Below are 21,275 nucleotides of genomic sequence, written 5' to 3'. Positions count from 1 at the left end.
GTATTGGAGCTTCAGCTTTAGCATCAGTCCTTTCAATAATTATTCAGGACTGATCTCCTTTACAATTGACTGGTTTGATCTGCTTGCAATCCAAGGGACTCTCAGATAATTTCATGTGTGTCATATTTCAGATTCCATATATAAACAATAGCATCTTCTTTCTACTTTGGCTAGAGATTGGCAAGAACTGACATTCTCTAAGGAGTCTCTGTTTTACAGAGTCATCTGAAAATTATTCACAACTTTATTATTCAATCTGTGGGGTTTTCTCAGTTAAGCCTACTTGGGAACCAGTTAATTTTCCCTAGAGTGTCTGTCAGAGGGCATAAAGAAAATGAAAAATAGATCAGTTAAGATTTTGCCAGTAACCCTGCAGAAAAGGTTTGGCATCAGTGATAAAAACTTTCACCTGAAATAAGAATTTTTAGTCATCGGTGCACTTTAATGATGCATGTGAATCTCTGTAGCCAACCTCACTTATCCAGCCAACCCACTGCCAACTCCTCACCCTTTTCCTGGGCCCAGATGTTGGCTAAGGCAGGGACACTAACTTTTGCTCAGCTTCTGTTTAAGCAGGTTATCTATATTCATATCATTTTGTATTATGCAACTAACTATGCAAGAAGGTTGTTCCATTTTTTTTTTTTTCAATTTTATTTTTAGTTCTAAAGAAAGGATTCTTTTGGTTTTCCTGTTTTCAAGTCAGGGCAGTATACCCTACAGTAGTATCTTTACTTGGGGGCCGAAAAATACAGCGCTAATTCTTTATGTCCTGAAAACTTACTCCATTAAATACATTCTGACATAGCTGTAGGATTGAACACTGTACTGACATTAAAAGTCAAGTTGTAAAACAACTAAGACCTGGAAAATGCCCATTATTTATCACTAAGAGACTAAAAGTAGATTGCTAAACAGTGGAAGATGGTCCCATTTTTTATTTTATATATGCTCAGATGCTTCAATCATGTCTGACTCTTCGTGACCCCATGGACTATAGCCCACCAGACTTCTCCGTCCATGGGATTCTCCAGGCAAGAATACAGGAGTGGGTTGCCATGTCCTCCTCCAGGAGATCTTCCAGACCCAGGGATCAAACCCACGTCTCCTGTATCTCCTACACTGCAAGGCAGATTCTTTACCACTCAGCCACCGGGGGAGCCCATTTATATATATATATATATATATATTTTAGGAAACTCAATGCAAAGAAAAGATGAAAGAACATAACTAGATGGGATAGGAATGTTTTTGGTGAGTTCTGCAAGGTGACACCTTGAAAAATCTGTAGAGAAAGACAGCAAAATTTATGTTGTTCCCACTTTCAAAGGGAGTGTGAATTAAACTCCATTCACACTACTTGAATGGCACTAGAATGAAAACAAAGGACCCAAATTGGGCTCCTCCAGTCTACACAGAAGTGTTTGGGTACACACATGCAGCTGTGGAAACCCATCATCACGGCCCACTCAAGAGCAGAAAGACTGTGTCTAAGAACAGTTATTTGTACTGGCACGTTTTAACTGTCTATCTCATCACATGTAAAGATACCCATAATGTACTTCTGATAGAGCCCTTTCCATATTTTGAGTTAGTTTCTGCCTAATGAACTTAAATTCCTCTAAAACAAGTATAGTCGAGTTGATGGCTCTAATTTTTTAAATACCATCTCAGGTTTCCCAGAGAAGATTAGCAAGTCTTTAGTCTATTTTCTTGTCTGTGTGTGTCTTTGTGAAAAATAAATAGGTAAATAATTGTATCCCCTGCTAGAAAGCCACAACTCAGAAGCTGTGGTTAGCTCGCTAAACCATTGATCTGCAGATTCAGTGATGTCCTTGCAATTTAAGATGCATTCTAACAGTTTTGGCTGCAGGATGATAGATGCCTTGAGAGTACTTAAAGTCCCCACAGGTTGCCTCTTTCCTTATCTCGCTATTTTAAGATAACTTTCCCCAAACCACCCTCCTAATGGACTGCTAGAAGTTGGTAAGGGCCCACAGAGGGTGTTCGAAGAGACAAAAAGTAAAACTGCCAGTTTCTTATCCACTGAGCCTTGAAACTGACACCACATCACTTCTGTCTTATTTTAAGTCATAGTAGCCACCTAGTTCAAGCAGAAGGGGTTCTGGACCACATCTTAGTGGAAGGCATTTTTAATTCTCCACATTTGTGCATGGACTTTTAAAATTTTTTTATATTTATGATCTTAAACAGATGCATTGGAAAAAATGTAACAAGCATATAAAAATCTGTTTTTATTTCATCGGTAATATTGTATATTACATGGAATACCTTCTTTAAGGTTAAGAAAGGTTATTTGATTTTAAGGGCTTCCCTGGTGGCTCAGCTGGTAAAGAATCTGCCTGCAATGTGGGAGACCTGGGTTCAATCCCTAAAGAAAACACGGAGTACATAATAGTGCTAGAGATCATAATAGTACTGAGTATCGCTGAAATTAGAATAGTGATACATGAATAAATGACTTTGGGGGAACACTGTCTGGTGCCAGCTATATAATGTTTGGAACCAAGAAGGAAGGGATTGTAACAAGCATAGATTCAAATAAAAGAAAGTTTCTCTAACATGATTCACTCTCTTTTTTTCTTGCCACCAGTCCAGTACCAACTATTATCTGGAGAAGAGCTGATGGAAAGCCGATAGCAACCAAAGCCAGAAGACACAAGTCAAATGGGATTCTTGAAATCCCCAATTTTCAGCAGGAGGATGCTGGCTTGTATGAATGTGTGGCTGAGAATTCAAGAGGGAAAAACGTAGCAAAAGGACAGTTGACTTTCTATGGTAAGGTAGTGATTCCAGTTTATCATTTGTTGACCTTCTTGGTATTAAAGCCCATAAGCTAGGAGATTTGCATTCAAGGATTTTCAGAAGGATTGTTCAAAATACCATTGTGTAAAACCCTGTTTGCTGCCTAATTATCATCACCTGGGTTGTTCTGGTGGGGATGGGGAAGGTGGGGGCAGTGGTGTGGAGGCAGCAGAGAGGAAGATACAGGCTGATGTATTGAGAGATGGATATTAGTATGAACACACTCACAAAGGACCTATTTTTCCTGCTGCTGTCAAGCTGTAAACCTGACAAAGGAAATGTTTTGTTATCCCTCCTCCTGATTTATTTATTTATTTCTAAAGCTCTCTGCTTTTCTTCATTCAAATTTTGACTTGGAGCTCGTGTTATTCCTTGGTAATTGCTCCTATTTGGTAGCGATTTAATGTGGTACCATGAACATTTCAAAATGCATGCTATCCAAATTTAGTTTTTATCAGAGTGGAGCATAACAAATCTATCTCACCCCATAGACTCTTTCTGTGCAGCTGCTCCTATTCCAATCAAATCATTGGTATTGATCCCAACAGAACACAAATGTAAAGCTTCTAGCACGTGGTCATCCATTGAGCCTGTATTGGAAACCCAGTTAGGGTATCAATTTGGAATCCAGAAAGGGATTTCATTGGATAGGCATTTTGAAATCAAATTGAGTTCTCCCAAGTAGGAACATGCCTGAATCCCATGGGGTGTTGAAAATAAATACTATAGATTGATAATTATTCAAGAATGGCTTAGGTGAACAACAGTGTATATTAAAGGGATAAGACCAGTTCTTTAGGGGCAAGTTGTAGCAAAGACTTTAAACCTTCTGATGTCTTAGAACAACTGATACCACAAAAGTCTATTTCATCAGGTCTTCTTCCAGAGCATTTTGGATTTCAGATATGGGGAAAAGATTTTGTTCAGTAGTCATGTAAGATTTTTTAGAAGCATGATTAGAAACTGGATGGAGCTTTTGAATATCAGCTAGCCTTCAGCAACCTTCCCATCTGGCTTTTTGGACTCATACCTGTGACGTTGCCCAAGGGATAAAAGAATACACATGATGTTAGCCAGTCCTTCACATGATGACTTGAGCACCAATTCACCCATCTTCCTTCAACAATACTAAAAGACCAACTCTGTTCATGCCAAATGACAGACCTGATGCTTGATCCTTGCTCTTTCATAAACTATGATGGTTGACACCTTATTTGATTGGTTGAAAAGCAGAAGACATCACAGTTCATTGCTAGAAAAACAAGACAGAAGGCTACCGATTTGTTCAGTGAGATGCAATCACTGTCTTTTAAAAGTGTTTAGGGTACATTTTTCTCTTCAATGTAATAATCATTTCTCCTACATCAAGTAGGAACAGCCTGAAAATGTTCAGGTAAATGGCCAGTGTTTTCCTTTTTCAATTAATTAGATTGATTTTTCCATTCAGTAGTTGTGATCCCTAAATGTTAGCTGTGTTGCTCAGTTAATTGATTGAAGTAATTTTTCACTTTCATGGTTTTCTTTGAAGTGAAATATCTGTTTTTCAGTATATTAAAAACTTAGGAAATATTCTGTCACCAGGAGTTGGCATGGTGCTTTCTAGTAGGTCATAAGTTTCCTACACTGGAAACAGACCATTCCAGAGTTAGTCTTCTGGAGAATCAACCTCATCAATAACCTTCTGGAGAAACAAAGAAAAGTTTTCTGGGACCCAGCCTTGGAGATGAAAATCTGATGCTAACAGTGTTTCCCTTCTAAATGAAGATGTCTGCATTCATCCACGGGGAAAAAAGCCAAATGAAATGTGCCTGCTTTCTGAAGATAACTCAGCTTTTTCTCCGTTGTCAACCACCCTAGGTGTTAGAAGCTTGTCAGATCAGTTGACTTCATGATGCAGGGCTGTTGCCTGTCTTTTATCCTTTTGTTTTCCCTCAACTAGCAGCATATCGGTGACACGGAAATTATCGAGTTGTTTTCATTGTCACAGGAGAGCTTAATTATGCAAAAGTGCTTGGCTGTCATTTTTTTTTTCTTTGTGATCTCTGTTGGGTTTTCTCAATACAGTGTTCCCAATATCCAGCTGCCTAGATCTCCAATTTAAATGAGTTGTTATATTTAAAATCACCATATATATTTTACAAAAGGGGAGGAAGTAGCCCCAGTTACTTATCCATGAACACGCTCTCTTTGTTGACAAGAGAATGTCTGACAACGTTAAGATGTGCTGTGTCTGGGGACAATATACCTTGGGTTTCAGCTTAGAGACCTGCTTGTCCTTTTTGGTTCCAAGTTGCATCCCATTCATCCACTCTTCACTTGAGAAACCAGACAGGTGTGCTCACTTCTGTTCTGGCCTGACAAAATGGCAATTTTCTGATCCCACACTGAAACCATTTAACCTTCCTGCAAAGGCCTGCTGAGCGTGGTTTTGTTGCTCCTACATTTCCTGTTTAAGGGTCATAGGAGCCTGTTTTCCTGGCTGATGTGTTTCCACTGTGATTGTGTCTTAAGCTTAGCATGTGCTACTCATGTTTGGAAAGAATTGAAGCTAGTTCAAACATGAACATTTTTACCCATCTCCATCTTCCCGAGTTATTTGTGCCATGACCTGTACTTGTCTGTGTGGTTTAATCTGCTCTTTCAGGTATTTTTCAGCATTAAAAACTTACTGAAATAGATGTTATTTTTTCAAGGGTACATTACTACAAATCCTTGTTGCTTAAAGGTTGACATGTTCCAGAATGACTTTAATATATTATTAATTTGTTCAAATAATTTTTTTTTTATTGCCAACCAGGTGGCAGAGCATTAAATGCATAGGACTATAAGACAAATCCCTGTCTTCAAGGAGCTTTTCTTTTACTAGGAACAGACAGGCAATTCACTATTATGCAAATAAATGAACTAGAAAATTTCATAAGGTGATAAGAGTCACAAAGAAGGTGGTTAGGATGATATGATAGCAGGTAACTAGGAGCAGAACTTCCCTGATAGCTCAGTTGGTAAAGAATCTACCTGCAATGCAGGAGACCCCAGTTTGATTCCTGGGTCAGGAAGACCCACTGGAGAAGGGATAGGCTACCTACTCCAGTATTCTTGGGTTTCCCTTGTGGCTCAGCTGGTTAAGAATCCGCCTGCAATGTGGGAGACCTGGGTTTGATCCCTGGATTCGGAAGATCCCCTGAAGAAGGGAAAAGCTAACCATTCCAGTATTCTGGCCTGGAGAATTTCATGGACAGTCCATGGGGTCGCAAAGAGTTTGACACAACTGAACGACTTTCACTTTCCAGGAACAGAAGAAAGACTTCATTAAGAAAAGGCAGTCAGGGAAGACTTGTCTGAGATTTGACTTTTGAACTGAAACCTAAAGGGTGAAAAAGAGCCATGCTTTCAAGGGGTAGTGCTTTCCAGGCAGAAGGTAAGGAAGTGCAGAGGCCCTGAGGCAGAAGACTACTTACCATGTGTGAGGTGCATCAAGGAAGCCAGCATAGCCAAGTCCTAGTGAGAAAGGATAAAGGGTTTAGAAATAGGAGGGCGGCAGATTAGGTAGTACTCTGTAAGCCAGGCACTGAGTTTGGGTTTTATTCTGATAATGGGAAACCACTGTGAGATTTTAAATGGGGAATGACTCAATTGTATTCATGCTTTTAAAAGATCACTCTGGTTGTTCTGTCGTGATTAGATTATAGGGAACCAAGAGTAAAAGCAGGATAAGCAGTCACAAAGCCAATCAGGTGAGAAATGATGGTGGCTAGGACACAAAGAATGAAAATAAATGGAGACTTGACATATATTTTGGACTTAGAACCAGTGAGACACTTTTTTGTCATTCCTAGATTTTGCCATTTTCTAGATAAGGAAACTACTTCCCAAAGAGATACTCATGTTACTGATTGAAGCTACATAGTAAGCAGAGTGAGTGATAGTAGCTCAGTCGTGTCTGACTCTGTGACCCCATGGACTGTAGCCTGCCAGGCTCCTCTGTCCATGGAATTCTCCAGGCAAGAGTACTAGAGTGGGTTGCTGTCTCCTTCTCCAGGGGATCTTACCGACTCAGGGATCGAACTCCAGTCTCCTTCATTGCAGGCAGATTCTTTACTATCTGAGGCACCAGGGAAGCCCGTAGTAAGCAGAGCTAGGTTCCAGTTCTTTCATGCTGGAAGTTCTCAAGCTTCAGAGTGCAGTTAGAATAATCTGAAATTTTTATTAAAATACAGAATACTGGGTTCTACTCCCCAGAAGTTCTGATTTTGTTGGGCTAGCGTGGGACCCAAGAATTTGCATTTCTATTAAGTTTCCTGGTTGTGCTGATGCTCCTTGATTGAGTCCACAGTGCAAAAGCCATTGCTCTTGTGCTAGGTTGTTTCCAGGTGATAGAGTGAACCCTAAGAATAAATTACTGCAAATAAAGGTGTTCCTGCTTTCCATGAAAGCTCGCAGACTTCTGTCACATCAAGCATTATGACCGGTCTACGTAGACACAGTGGAAGGAGGATGATACAGTAATTATCTTTGAAAAAAGGACAGAAGGTATAAAATGGATTTAATTCACTTGATAATTATTCATCTTTCCACCTCATTATGTCTGTAGAATTCCTTTTTGCACAAATAGACCAGTGGAATAACAGTCATCATTCAGAAGAATGAAACATGAGCTAAATTTCCTGATATTTAATACCCTTGTACAGTTTCTCCTAGATGTAACAGGTGTTAAGAGAGTAGAGTCATTTTCATCATGAGGAAATAGGGAATATAATATTCAAGCAGTGAATAAGACTGTTTTTCAATGAATCTGTAATGTTTGAGCTGGAAGGATCTGTTGGAGCCAACTCTTTGATTTTTACAAGTTAAAAATAAAGACTCAGAGACATAAAATAACTTACCCAAGATGATAGAATGAGTGAGAATCAGAGATCTTTTAGACCTGTTCTGTGTTCTTTGTCTTGCCAATAAGACATTTTCATTAAATAGGTAAAGGGGAAAAAATTCATCCATCATTCAGATACTTTATCTGCTTGTTTTCCACAAGCAAAGTCATAAATGAAAACATCCAGGTGAACAGCTGACTTTTTCACTGCCTATTTTCTAAGGAAGTGACTTATAATCGCCTGATTATTGAGCCAAAAAGAGCTCTTTTTATTTTCCTTCCAATTTACGTCTATGGCTGTATGTTGAGACCTTTTGGGCTATGGTCCTTTGGCTCTAAAGGCAAAACTGTGGGCTTCATGACCCTGCAAATAGTATGGGAGGATATCTAGGGTCAGAATATAGAAGCATCAAGTAGTATGGTGTACTAATTTCCCCACAGATGTGCTATGTATTTGTGATCACTAGTTAATTTCAGTCTCACAAAGTGGCTTAAAGAATAGAATGACCAAAAGAATGAACACAGCAGATGAGATAATTTTGCACTCAAGCAAGAGTCTGCCTAATTGTCCCAAACAGAACTGATACCAAAACCCTTAATATCCTTGAGTACAGCTTAAGATAGATTCATCTTCTCTAAGACTGTATAAGCAACCAGAAATAATTTTGAATGGCAACAGGTAATCATTCTAATAGCAATTTAAATTATTTTCCCCCATTTTATCTTTTCTTTTTTTTAAGAGCTAAGTCTCTTGATGGCTTTTCTTTCTACTAGAAATTTCTGGTTTTGGACAGTCATAGAGCCAGATACCTCTGAGAACTGTTTGATCACTAAGGTCAAATTATATCTGTCTGCAATATAAATTGTTATTGGACATGATACTTGCATGATTCCGGTGGCTGGATTATGCATTGACTTAGGTCATTTCTGGCAGTTGTTGAACAAAAGATTGGAATGAAGAGCTTGTTCATTTATACAAGAGATTAACAGTGTCATAGAGTCAAGTAAAACACAATCATTTAACCTTGTATTTGAATTTGTATCTTGAGAACAAGACTAAAGATTCGCTTTTAGAGGAGAGATTCTTCTATTCAAACCTTGAAAGAATATGAATGGCCAAAACAGATGGTTCTGTTTTAATATGTGAATATGATTAATTCTGCTTAGTATTTGGGATCTACATATATATAATGCCCAAAAAGCATTTAGACATAAACTTCTTTTTGAAATAATAGGGCTGAATCAACCTGTTCAAGCCTTCCATGGAGCTATTTTTTTAGACATCGTGTTGCAAAAGAACCTAGATATTAAGTGATAAATACCACGGACCCACATACATTATCCAAAAAAAAGTTAAAGGAAACAGTATTTTCTCTTATGCACTAACGTGGACCATTTGTTATCCAAGGACTTTGAACTCAGTGACCCAAAGAGATATATAGACATATATATGAATAATTTCCATCAGGCACAGAACTGTTCTATTACCAAAAAACACTCACTCACTTAGATATGATTCATCCAATCTAAGTTGAATGGCAGGAGAAACCTTCACTGTGTGGGTTTTTGCCCTGTAGATCTGCAATTGGCATGTTAAAAGAAAGATTATCTCATCCTTTGCCGTATATATAATACAGTATTCCATTCTCAATCCCCATGGGCCCCTGTCCAGATACTGACTTCAAGAGGAATGTGTTTATATCATTTCAAATTTGGCTCTTATGAATTCATTTTACTTCAGGAGGAGTAGATTTTTGTCCTTCAAATCTGGTTTCTGAGAATTAATTTTACTTTAAAAAAGAAAAGAAAAGGAAAGTATCTGACGATGTCTCACAAAGACTGAATTTGCTGTTGATTTCACCTTGACCAGCACAAACCACTACTATTGAGCATTCTTCTTGAGCACCTTAACCTCTGTAACCCTGTTGGAAGAGAGAATGAGCCCTCAGAAGGGTTTAATTAGTTAGAACTTTGCAAGGTCTTTTCAAAATCCTCTCAAGGCTCTCCCTTCCCTTCGCCTCTCCCTATCCTTTTTGAGATGGCAAGGTTGTGTTTCCAGCTCTTTCTGTGTTTTTGAAAGAAAGCCATGAATAAGCCCAAGAGTTACAGGAAATCTATGACATTGAAATCTCTGTCTCTGCATGTGGTTTTGATGTTTCCTTTTTGAACTTCAACTTGACATTGCTTCATAAGTTACATTTGCCCTTCTATTTTATTTTTCTTCCTCACTCTCTTTGAAAAGTTTGGCTTCGTTATTAATATTCCACACAGATTTCTATAGTTTTTCTTGTTTGCTTTGTTTTCATAGACCCTGTCGGGGGTAAATATTCAGCAGGTTGAATGTGAAATCAGGCACACAACTGCCATTAGCCTCATCAGTGTTGCACATCAAATTCTCCAGACTGAGAACTGAAAAGGTAGTATCTACCATTTGAGATCCCTTTGCAAAGCAGCAGGAAGATAAAGAACAATGGCAGACTTGCAGCTCCTTCAAGGATAAAGGTTACAACCCTGCGTTCAAGTTAATACTTCTTGATGTTATAACTTGTTTTGAAAGCTGACCCTTTCAGCCTCCCCTCATTTGAAACAATACATCATCTCCATAAGTAGAAGATTTGTAAAATTGTGTTTTGCTCTTTGAAAAACATGAGATTTGCTTATAGATGGATAAAAGGAGAAAGTAGCATTTATTCAGGGACTTAGGGACCTCTGCTGGTTAAGTGAGTTGTTTTTCCAGGTTGTTTTTTTTTTTTTTTTTTTTCATTTTGAGAAGATAAGCTTGAGCTCAACACTAGTCATTTCCTTTTGAATTAAATTATGAATGATTGGTAGCCTCATCGAATAAAGATACTGAAGTCAAGTCAGCTAAGAGATATGATAAGAATATTGAGTAACATCTTCTAATTAAATATGAATACCAGTTCTAACTATTGGGTTCAAGTTGGTAGACATCATTCTATGCAGGTGCACAATGCGAAGATGCATTCCAGAATGACTACTCTTTGCTTCTGCACTTTGAGCTGGGGGTTTTCTGCCTAATTGCATGTGTCATTATAGCTTACCAATAGTGTGAATTGTGCTTTAGGGAAGACTTGATATTATGAAGACCTTTTAGGGAATGTGGGTTAGCATTGTCTTTATTTCCCTTAAGAACAAGGAGAGAAAATCGGACTTTATTTGAAGCATGAGAAATGAGGCACAGTTTTGGTGGTAGGAGGGAGTGGTACAGCAGTCCCCAGCCTCTTTGGCAACAAGGAAAAGTTTCACGGAAGACAATTTTTTCACAGTCCAGGGGTGGGAGGATGGTTTCAGGATGCTTTGAGTGCATCACACTTATCATGTACTTTACTTCTATTATTATATCATCTCCCCCTCAAATCATCAGGCATTAGATCCTGGAGAGTTGGGGACCCCTGGAGTACCGCATTGGGAAGTGTGGGAATTGAGTGGTCTTGAATTCCTGTGTTAGGCAGGGCAGGACCCAGTTCCTTAAGAAGGTTTTCGTGAAAACCAGGGCTCATTCAGAGACTTGGAATTGTGAGGCCATATGCTAATAGAAAATATTCTATCAACATGAAAAAAAGGTAATAATAGAAAATGATGACAGTCTTGAAGGAGAAAGGAATCACAAAAATTATTTATATGATACGTGTGAGAGACACATAGAAATATAATGGCTTAAAGAAGAAGTTTCTTTCCTTCATACATATCTCTCCAAAAATAGGCATGTGGGTCTGGGGTTGCTTTATTCCAGAAGATCATTCAAGGTCAGCATCTTCATCCTACATAGCTTCATCTGTGAGCCCCAGGCTATTTCACTTGTCACTTTCTAATCAGTGGGAAAGAAAAATGAGAATCCAGGGCTGGTATCTTTAAGTCAGTAACCTGGAGGTTGCCCTCATCACTTCCACACACATACCACATATCATTGATATGAACCTCATCCTATAATTTACCTCTAGATACAAATAAAGGGAAATACAGTGTGTAGCTAGGAAAACATGAGCCCAGCTTAAAGTAACAGAGTGGTAGTGGGAGATTTCTTTTATTAAAAGGAAGAATGAAGAACAGATATTTGGGAGGAGGAGCAGTTAATTTTACTTCTATGGCTCGTGATAGTTTTGCTCATTTTGCCTTTAGTGATGGAAAAAACAGCCACATAGGCTGCAAAAACAGGACACTCAGAGTTGGACATGAGATGGGGTATTTTATTCTAAACATACCCACTGAACTTCTACCCAGCTTTATAATTGACATAACCTCTGGAAAGTTAATTTTATCTTAAACCCTTTTTTGCCCCTTGATTGCATATGATAAACATGAGTTGAACGTGCACTGAATGTACATCTTTGCTTTATGAACTGCTGTAGCTCAACCGAATTGGAGTCAAAAAATAAATGACATCCACGTGGCCATTGAAGAAAACGTCTTCTGGGAATGTAAAGCCAATGGAAGGCCCAAGCCTACATACAGGTGGCTGAAAAATGGCGAACCACTGTTAACTCGGGTAAGCAAATGAATGAAAAGTGTGTCTTAATATTGACTTTAATGGGGCATGTGGTCTTGTTGCTATGGAAAGAGAAAAATGACCAGTTGTTTCCAAAATTATATGCAACCAAATGCCATTAATAGTGGAACAAGTGAATGTGGTTGATAGATAGAAACTGTACATAAATCCAATTTTCCAGCATTACTCAGCCTTGTTAAACATCCATACCGGATCTTTGGTCTCCAGAGAATAACATCACTGGCTTTACAACTGGAGAGTTATGCTGAAGGTCTGGATCATGTAATTGTGCTAAGATACAAGTTTGCATGTACAAGTGAGGGTGTAAGACTCTCCAGTTCTCCCCTTCAGTGCGGTTTTATATTGTCTTCTGTCTGGGAAGACTAGTGAACAACACAGTCCAGTACACAGACCAGCAAAATGCTCACTGTGCCTCAGACATGTAGCAGTGGCTTGTGCAAACTCGAGACTGACATCTCTTAATGGAACAGAAGGAGAAGAACAACTAAGAGCGATGAGCAAAGTGGGAGGCACCAGTCTGCAGGCCCTGAAGCAGGCAGTAGTAGCTGAAAGCCCAGATACTAAAAACCCTCTTTGGAGACCAGGCTGCAGTATCCCTGTAGCTAATGCTTAGGTGAAAAAGCGGCAAAACTGTTGCCTGGCTTAACAGGACTCTGTGATGTGACAGAGGTAGAAGGTACCAGGCTGCGTCTTCTACTGGCTCTGGGCAGGAACTGCAGTAGCCTCAGTATTCTTGCAGATCCCAGGACCTGAGAGAAGCCATGAGTCTGGTAATTTCTGGACCAGCAGCCCAGGGAAGGGCTTCCCTGGTAACTCAGCTGGTAAAGAATCCACCTGTATTGCAGAAGACCCCAGTTCAATTCCTGGATCAGGAAGATTCCCCTGAAGAAGGGATATTCTGCAGTATTCATGGGCTTCCCTGGTAGCTCAGCTGGTAAAGAATCTGCCTGGAATGCAGGAGACCTGGGTTTAATCCCTGGGTTTGGAAGATTCCCGTGGAGGAGGCCATGGCAACCCACTCCAGTATTCTTGCCTGGAAAATCCCATGGACCGAGGAGCCTGGTGGACTGTAGTCCATGGGGTCACAAAGAGTCAGACATGATTGAATAGCTAAGCACACAGCCCCAGGAGATGAGGTGGAAGTAGCCACCCAATCTGCTAAATGGGTGGAAAGACAGACAAAAATAACTCCTTTTCAAAATATGCCTGCACGCCAATATTCCAAATCATATGCAAAAAAAAAAATTTTTTTTTTTAAAGGTAACCAACCTGTAAAGCAGTCTAACAAAGAAATCTGAATAAACTTGTTGAGAAGGCTGAAAGAGATAGGAATCATGCCTATAAAAATAAATGAGGTGGAGGGACCTTAAAATGAGGAACAATTGTGTCCAGTTTAATTTTCCCACTGAATTCAAATTTTTGCTGAAATATGACATTTTCCCCAGGCCCCAATTTGACAGCCAGTTTCTTGTGCTCTGGTTTCCCCCCCCATCAGTCCCCAGGCAAGAACAACCAGTCTGAGCTCTGGCCAGGATATCAGCCCTTGCAGCCACAGAAACAGGCAGATACAACAAGCCTAGTCCACACCGTGCCACCCACACCTCCTCCTGTCACTTCAGGGCTCCTGCTGGTCCCATGATTCTCTCAATTCTAAAAGCCAGCCTCAAACCACTTGAGTGTAGGTGCCCAGGTAACTGGCATTTTCCTTCCTCTATTTAAGGTGAGGGATCATGGATGCCAGGCAGCTAAATCACAACCCTAGGGCAAACAAAAAATATTTTACTTTTTAAATGGCAGGTCTCCTGAAGAAAAGGAGGTCCTTTAGGGTATTTATAAAAATTGATGCCTCAAGTTATGTAGCCTCAGGCTGATGAATGAATATGGTCTATTGTTTGATACCTCACTTTGCTGTCTTCAGATTGGCTACCAATTGATGGTCCAAAGCTTAGTTCTTGCCACCAACAGCAGTGAAGTAACAGAACATTAAATTATCAATACTTATTTTTTATTCTTAGTAAACTTCAACAACATTAAATATGTGTTTCTGCTTCATCCAAGAAGAGTAGTCCTTTTAACCCTCAAAGTGTTGCCTGCTCATAATTTGAGTGTTTTAGCTACTCTAAACAGTAAATTTGCTTGTATTTCCCACTCCTCACCCCCAGTTAGCACAAAGCCTTGGAATGAAAAAAAAAATCATTTTAAATTTAAAGTTCATCTGTTTAGAGGGGATATTAATCTGAGTGGTTTCACTATTAAATCAGTGATAACTCAAGAGAGTCCTACAATTTAAATTCCATTTACCAACTGATGTACAGGTTGTTTCACTTAGCATCTAACCCGCCACAAGTTTAGTTGACAGATAAATAGCTCATGTGATGTAAATTGTTTATATGATAGCAATTTTCCTCCCATTAAGCCCCTTTGATATATAACATGTAGCAAAGATGCCTTAAGGTCTCAGTTGTAGAAGGTCATTGTTTTGTGTTCCTCTTTTCTTTCACAGGATAGAATTCATATCGAGCAAGGAACACTCAACATAACAATAGTGAACCTCTCAGATGCTGGCATGTATCAATGTGTGGCAGAGAATAAACATGGAGTTATCTTTTCCAGCGCAGAGCTTAGTGTGATAGGTGAGTCTTTATACTGGAAAGAACAAAAAAGTAAAAGCTTTTGAAATCACTAAACTAACATGTACTTTCCCAAGCATAAATATTCCATCCAAGAAAAAAGGTTGATGAAATCTTTAGACTGAAGATATCTCTCGAGAAGGAAGGAATGCATTCTACAACCAGGAAGAGGAGACTACTTTCTAGATCAACTTCTTCTGATGCTTGCAATGGATGATGCAGTTCCCCTAGCACTCATTTTTATTCCTCTATCAACCCCTCTTCTAAACTGTGCAAAGTTTCTGAAGTGTGTTGGTGTCTGTTGCCACTCTGGCTGGGTGTAAACTTGAGCTTGGAGAGAGGACGAGCTGCCTTAGGTGGACATGTTGGTTTGCATGTCAGGCTGAGTGCATTTTGTTCTTTCACATATAAATTTTCCAGACTATACATTATACACTGTGCCCCTTCAGCTCCATCTTTCAACATGTGCCCCTTTCCTTCTGTTCTTCAGCAGTACTGAGCTTTCTGAGCTGCTTATTCACCACCTCCTCTTCCTCCACAGTTCACTGGTCCACACTGTTCCCTCTGCCTCAAATGCTTTTCTGTCCCCTCTTCATTTCATTTACTTCTTCCCAACTCAGAATTAATTATATGCTTTGCGGACAAAGATGGAGAAGCTCTATAGAGTCAGCAAAAACAAGACCGGGAGCTGACTGTGGCTCAAATAATGAACTCCTTATTGCAAAATTCAGAATTAAATTGAGGAACGTAGGGAAAACCACTAGGCCATTCAGGTATGACCTAAACCAAATCCTTTACAGTGGAAGTGACAAATAGATTCAAGGGATTAAATCTGATAGAGTACCTGAAGAACTATGAACAGAGATCTGTGACATTCTACAGGAGACAGTGATCAAGACCATCCCCAAGAAAAAGAAATACAAAGAGGCAAAATGGTTGTCTGAGGAGGCCTTCCAAATAGCTGAGAAAATAAGAGAAGTTAAAGGCAAAGGAGAAAAGGAAAGATATACCCATATGAATGCAGAGTTCCAAAGAATATCAAGGAGAAATAAGAAAGCCTTCCTCAGTAATCAGTGCAAAGCAATACAGGAAAACAATAGAATTGGAAAGACTAAAGATCTCATCAAGAAAATTAGAGATACCAAGGGAACATTTCATGCAAAGATGGGCACAATGAAGGACAGAAATGGTATGGACCTAACAAAAACAGAAGATATTAAGAAGAGGTGGCAAGAATCCACAGAATTGTACAAAACAAGATCTTCATGACCCAGATAACCACAATAGTGTGATCACTCACCTAGAGCCAGACATCCTAGAATGTGAAGTCAAGTGGCCCATAGGAAGCATCACTATGAGCAAAACTAGTGGAGGTGAAAGAATTCCAGTTGAGCTATTTCAAATCCTAAAAAATGATGCTGTGAAAGTGCTGCACTCAATATGCCAGCAGATTTGGAAAACTTAGCAGTGGCCACAAGGCTGGAAAATGTTTCATTCCAATCCCAAAGAAAGGCAATGCCAAATAATTTTCAAACTACTGTACAATTGCACTCATCTCACACGCTAGTAAAATAATACTTAAAATTCTCCAAACCAGGATTCAACAGTATGTGAACTGTTAACCTCCAGATGTTCCAGCCAGATTTAGAAAAGGCAGAGGAACCAGAGATCAAACTGCCAACATCTGTTGGATCATCAAAAAAGCAACAGAGTTCCAGAAAAACATCTACTTCTGCTTTATTGACTATGCCAAAGCTTTTGACTGTGTGAATCACAACAAACTGAGGAAAATTATTCAAGAGATGGGAATACCAGACCACCTGACCTGCCTCTTGAGAAATCTGTATGCAGGTCAGGAACCAACAGTTAGAACTAGACATGGAACAACAGACTGGTTCCAAATCAGGAAAGGAGTACGTCAAAGCTGTATATTGTCACTTTGCTTATTTAACTTATATGCAGAGTACATCATGAGAAATGCTGGTCTGGAAGAAGCACAAGCTGGAATCAAGATTGCTGGGAGAAATATCAATAACCTCAGATATGCAGATGATACCACCCCCTTATGGCAGAAAGTGAAGAAGAACAAAAGAGTCTCTTGATGAAAGTGAAAGAAGAGAGTGAAAAAGTGGGTTTAAAACTCAGCATTCAGAAAACGAAGATCATGGCATCCGGTCCCATCACATCATGGAAAATAGATGGGGAAACAGTGGAAACAGTGACAGACTTTATTTTGGGGGGCTCCAAAATCACTGCAGATGGTGACTGTAGTCATGAAATTAAAAGATGTTTACTCCTTGGAAGAAAAGTTATGACCAACCTAGACAGCATATTAAAAAGCAGAGACATGACTTTGCCAACAAAGGTCCATCTAGTCAGTTCAGTTCAGTTCAGTTCAGTTGCTCAGTTATGTCCGACTCTTTGCAACCCTATGAATTGCAGTGCACCAGGCCTCCCTGTCCATCACTATGGTTTTTCCAGTAGTCATATATGGATGTGAGAGCTGGACTATAAAGAAAGCTGAGTGCCGAAGAACTGATGCTTTTGAACTGTGGTATTGGAGAAGGCTCTTGAGAGTCCCTGGATTGCAGGAGATCCAAACAGTCCATCCTAAAGGAAATCAGTCCTGAATATTCATTGGAAGGGCTGATGCTAAAGCTGAAATTCTAATACTTTGGCCACTTGATGGGATGAACTGACTCATTGGAAAAGACCCTACTGCTGGGACAGGTTTAGAGGCAGGAAGAGAAGGGAATGACAGAGGATGAGATGGTTGGATGGCATCACTGACTCGGTAGACATGAGTTTGAGCGAGCTCCGGGAGTTGGTGATGGACAGGGTAGACTGGCGTGCTGCAGTCCATGGGGTCACAGAGAGTCAGACAGCTGAGTGACTGAACTGAGCTGAACTGGACTGAGGCTGCCTCTCCCAACTCCATACTGGCTTCCTCAGGAAGTCATACCTGGCTCTGTGCCCAGGTCAGCTCCTGCTGTTACAATTTTCATCCTGCCTTTTAATGTCCTTGATATCATGCTGCATTTACATTTGCTAATGTGATTTCTCTGTCTTTTTCTCTCACTGCACTTTAACTTCCCTGTGATGTCAATGAACATACTTGGTTTCACTCATTTAATTATCAGGACTTAATGCAATATTGAAGCACATAGTATGTATTCATTAAATATTGAATGAATGTAAGAATGAATGACTGCACTAAGTGATGAAGGAGTTGAGAGCCTGTTTTTAAAAATGAATTAATGAGTGAAGTAAATCTTTGAAAATAGTGGTTAAGTGAATTAAGAAAGCTTTAGGCATTAAAAAATAAAAAATAAAAACTCCAGACCATCAACTTGCATTTGTCTTTAGAAAAATCTTTACTTTGACTTCAGAATTTATCTTTAATGTCTAAGTAGCAGTTCTTCTTGGAGCATAATAGAAAGGTTATAAATAAGAGAAAAGCAACACACAGAGAGAGCTGATTCCATAAGTCCTGATAATTTGCCCAGATTCAGAGTCCTGACTTGCCCTTCTGCAGAGCACTTCTTGGTGCCTGGCATGTGGATCTGACATGGATTAAGTGGATGCTCCTGAGTTGAATGTTAGTCCACCCATGCAAGGTAAAAAAGAAAGGAGCTGCTTCCATAATTGTTATCCTCACCAGCTTCTTTACCTGAACCAACACCCAGTCAAAGATAAGAATTTTTGAGGATTCACGAAGTTGCAGTCTTTTTTGAAAGAGGGCGGGGAGGATTCAACATCAGTGTGGCTACTGTAAGGATGTCCCCCACACACATACCTTCCCCACTATAAATGTTAAGAACGATAATTCCAGCTTTCCAGGACAAGTACAATGGTCCCATCCTGGCCAAGTGGGCTCTGATTGTTGGTAGTTGGAGTTGACTGTTGTGGAGCGCAGTTCACAAAAGTAGATCACGGTAGAATGTTCTGCAGAAAGAAGTGTATTCTTTGTTAAACATAGTGTCAACTGGTTAGAAAACAGCTACAGTGGAGGGTGTGTGGCCTCAGGAATGAATCACATTGTCTTTAGACCCTCCAGGTGAAAGCTGTCCAATTTAAAAGTCTGGCGATGCCATTATAATTATAAAAGATTTTGTAGGTCCTTTTGTTAAAATAAGAAAATTTGATGGTAACAAATGACTGGAAATCACAGGATATAATCATGGAGTAAAGATAGAGGATGACTACAGTCCCAAAAGCAGAGCCTGAAGTGAGAAAGGCTATTAATTGATTTTTTTCTAGAGCACTTACCCAGAGAGGAGCATAACAGCATGGTTGCAAAGAGTTGGACACAACTGAGCAACTGAACGACAACAGTGAGATGTGTGTGTGTGTGTACACATCCATCTCTAGATATCCATATCTATATCCATGTGCACACTAAGTCACTTCAGTTGTGTCCAGCTCTTTGCGATCGTGTGGACTGAACCTTGCCAGATTCCCCTGTCCATGGGATTCTCCAGGCAAGAATACTGGAATGGGTTGCCATGCCTTCCTCCAGGAGGTCTTCCTGACCAAGGGATCAAATCTGTGTCTCTTATGTCTCTCGCATTGGCAGGCAGGTTCTTTATCACTAGCACCACCTGGGAAGGCCAACTTATATCTGTGTCTATATATCTACCTGCTATGCATATCCTACGATCCTCACCAGATCCTTTCTCTTCCCTCAACCAAGGGTTCGAGGCCTATGAGGTAATAATCACTGATTCAACTCTTATATTCAGAGGTTTATTTCAAGTCATTTCCAGTTAGAACTAATTCCATTTGAATTCTTGGTCTGAGTCCTTTCTTAATTCCCTTGAGATAAGCAAGCAAGATCAGTAAAGATGAAATGCCTGAGAAGTTATTTAACCCCTCTCCCTGATCTCAGCTTTATTGAGTGTAAGAACTGTAAGACATGTCAGGAAATTATTCAATTCCAAACAAGTGATGCAAATAGTAAGTCTTCCAGAAATTCAGCAAAGAGAGTTTGACCAGTGGACTGAGCTAGTCAGGTGAACCTTGAAAATAATTTCTATTTATACAGGCAAAAGGAAAAAAGAACCAGGAACAGTGCAGAGTGAAAAGGCCTGAACAAAAGTTATAAAACATCTAGATAGTTTCTTGCCCATAGAAAATCCTAAATGTTTCTCAGAAATTTTAATTCAAATATATAAAGTGTATTGGCAAACTTTAAACTTGAAAGAGGAAGATGGAAAAATTAATTAAGGGCCAATTTTGGAAGATATTGAACAAGCTTAGAAGTTCTTTATTTAATGTCCCATTTTTCCTGCCCCAGAAAATCACACTAGTATATTCCAAGTGAATTAAAGGGCAGTTAAGTATTGAATGAGTAAATCCCTAGAGTTCTTATTAAATGAATAAAGGAGAAGACATTTGATTATTTGAAAATACACATATGTGAATATTGGTTGAGTAAGCTTTAATACAATCGTGTTTCACAAGTCACTTTGTTTCTTGCTGAGTGGTAATAGTTCGACTCTTATGGATTTAATAACGGATTAGTAATTACCTGTATTAGAATCTTAGGGAGGTTGAATTGAACCAAGAAACAAAGTGAAAACAAGATACTTCAGTATAAGGAAGAAAAGAAGTATGCTGGTTGCAGCTATTGATCCATTATCAGCAACCTCCAGTGCTAGAGAGGAGATTCCCTTTCGTGCTGGGAAACAGCCTTAAGGTCATGAATAAAAGATGGTTAGGAAGCATATGTTTAATAGGCTTTTCCCTTAGTCTTGTTTTATGTATTCTGTCTGGGTATTTAATGTATATGTAATGTATCTATATTTAATGGATTGAAACTGCTAAATAATTAACCTAGGTGCTGGGTGATTTACTCACTGGGTGCGCAAATGCCATAGACTTTTAGCTTGAGGTCAGTATATTAGAGTAGCCTGGTGATGAGTACTTTAAAATAGAAATAGTACATCCTTATTTGTGACTGACCTATCACTTGATAGTTTATTACTCCTCAAGGCAACTGTTTCCAGACTTTTTCTCCTATGTTAGCTTCTGTCATGGATGAGATTCACTTGTGTGATGTACACCCATGAGCAACTGCAAAATTCCCTGGGTCATAGAAAAGTGTGCTGGAATTGGAACAGCGAACCGAGTCTTATAATCTTAGGGAGATTTGAATCTTCTACAAAAAAAAATACAATTTAAAAAGCCAAATTAAGTATTTTATTAAGATAACTTTTCTAATGAAATATTTCTATTCATGTCTAATGTTTGTGTCCACTCAGATAGATGATCAAGTTGGTACCAGGGGATGCTGATTGAACTACCAAACTTGAAGTTTTCTGTGCTGTTCCATACAGAATACCAGTGTCATCCTGTATATATATGGTGGCTCTGTGGTAAAGAATCCACCTGCATTGCAAGAGATGGGTTCAATCCCTGGGCT

The 21,275-nt window shown here is 39.3% G+C and overlaps 1 protein-coding gene across 1 annotated transcript in view; it reads left to right on the top strand.

Annotated features, from left to right (window-relative positions):
- CNTN4 (contactin 4) overlaps positions 1 to 21,275 on the top strand; it is a 425,127-nt gene that overhangs the window by 231,297 nt on the left and 172,555 nt on the right. The window contains exons 7-9 of the mRNA XM_068982346.1: positions 2,615 to 2,799; positions 12,064 to 12,200; positions 14,725 to 14,854. Of these exons, the coding sequence (XP_068838447.1) occupies positions 2,615 to 2,799; positions 12,064 to 12,200; positions 14,725 to 14,854 (452 nt within the window). The remainder of the gene's footprint in view (positions 1 to 2,614; positions 2,800 to 12,063; positions 12,201 to 14,724; positions 14,855 to 21,275) is intronic.

This window comes from Capricornis sumatraensis, chromosome 10 (genome assembly GCF_032405125.1).
Source record: "Capricornis sumatraensis isolate serow.1 chromosome 10, serow.2, whole genome shotgun sequence".
Classification (NCBI taxonomy): Eukaryota; Metazoa; Chordata; class Mammalia; order Artiodactyla; family Bovidae; genus Capricornis; species Capricornis sumatraensis.
This window is presented reverse-complemented; position numbering and strand designations above follow the sequence as displayed.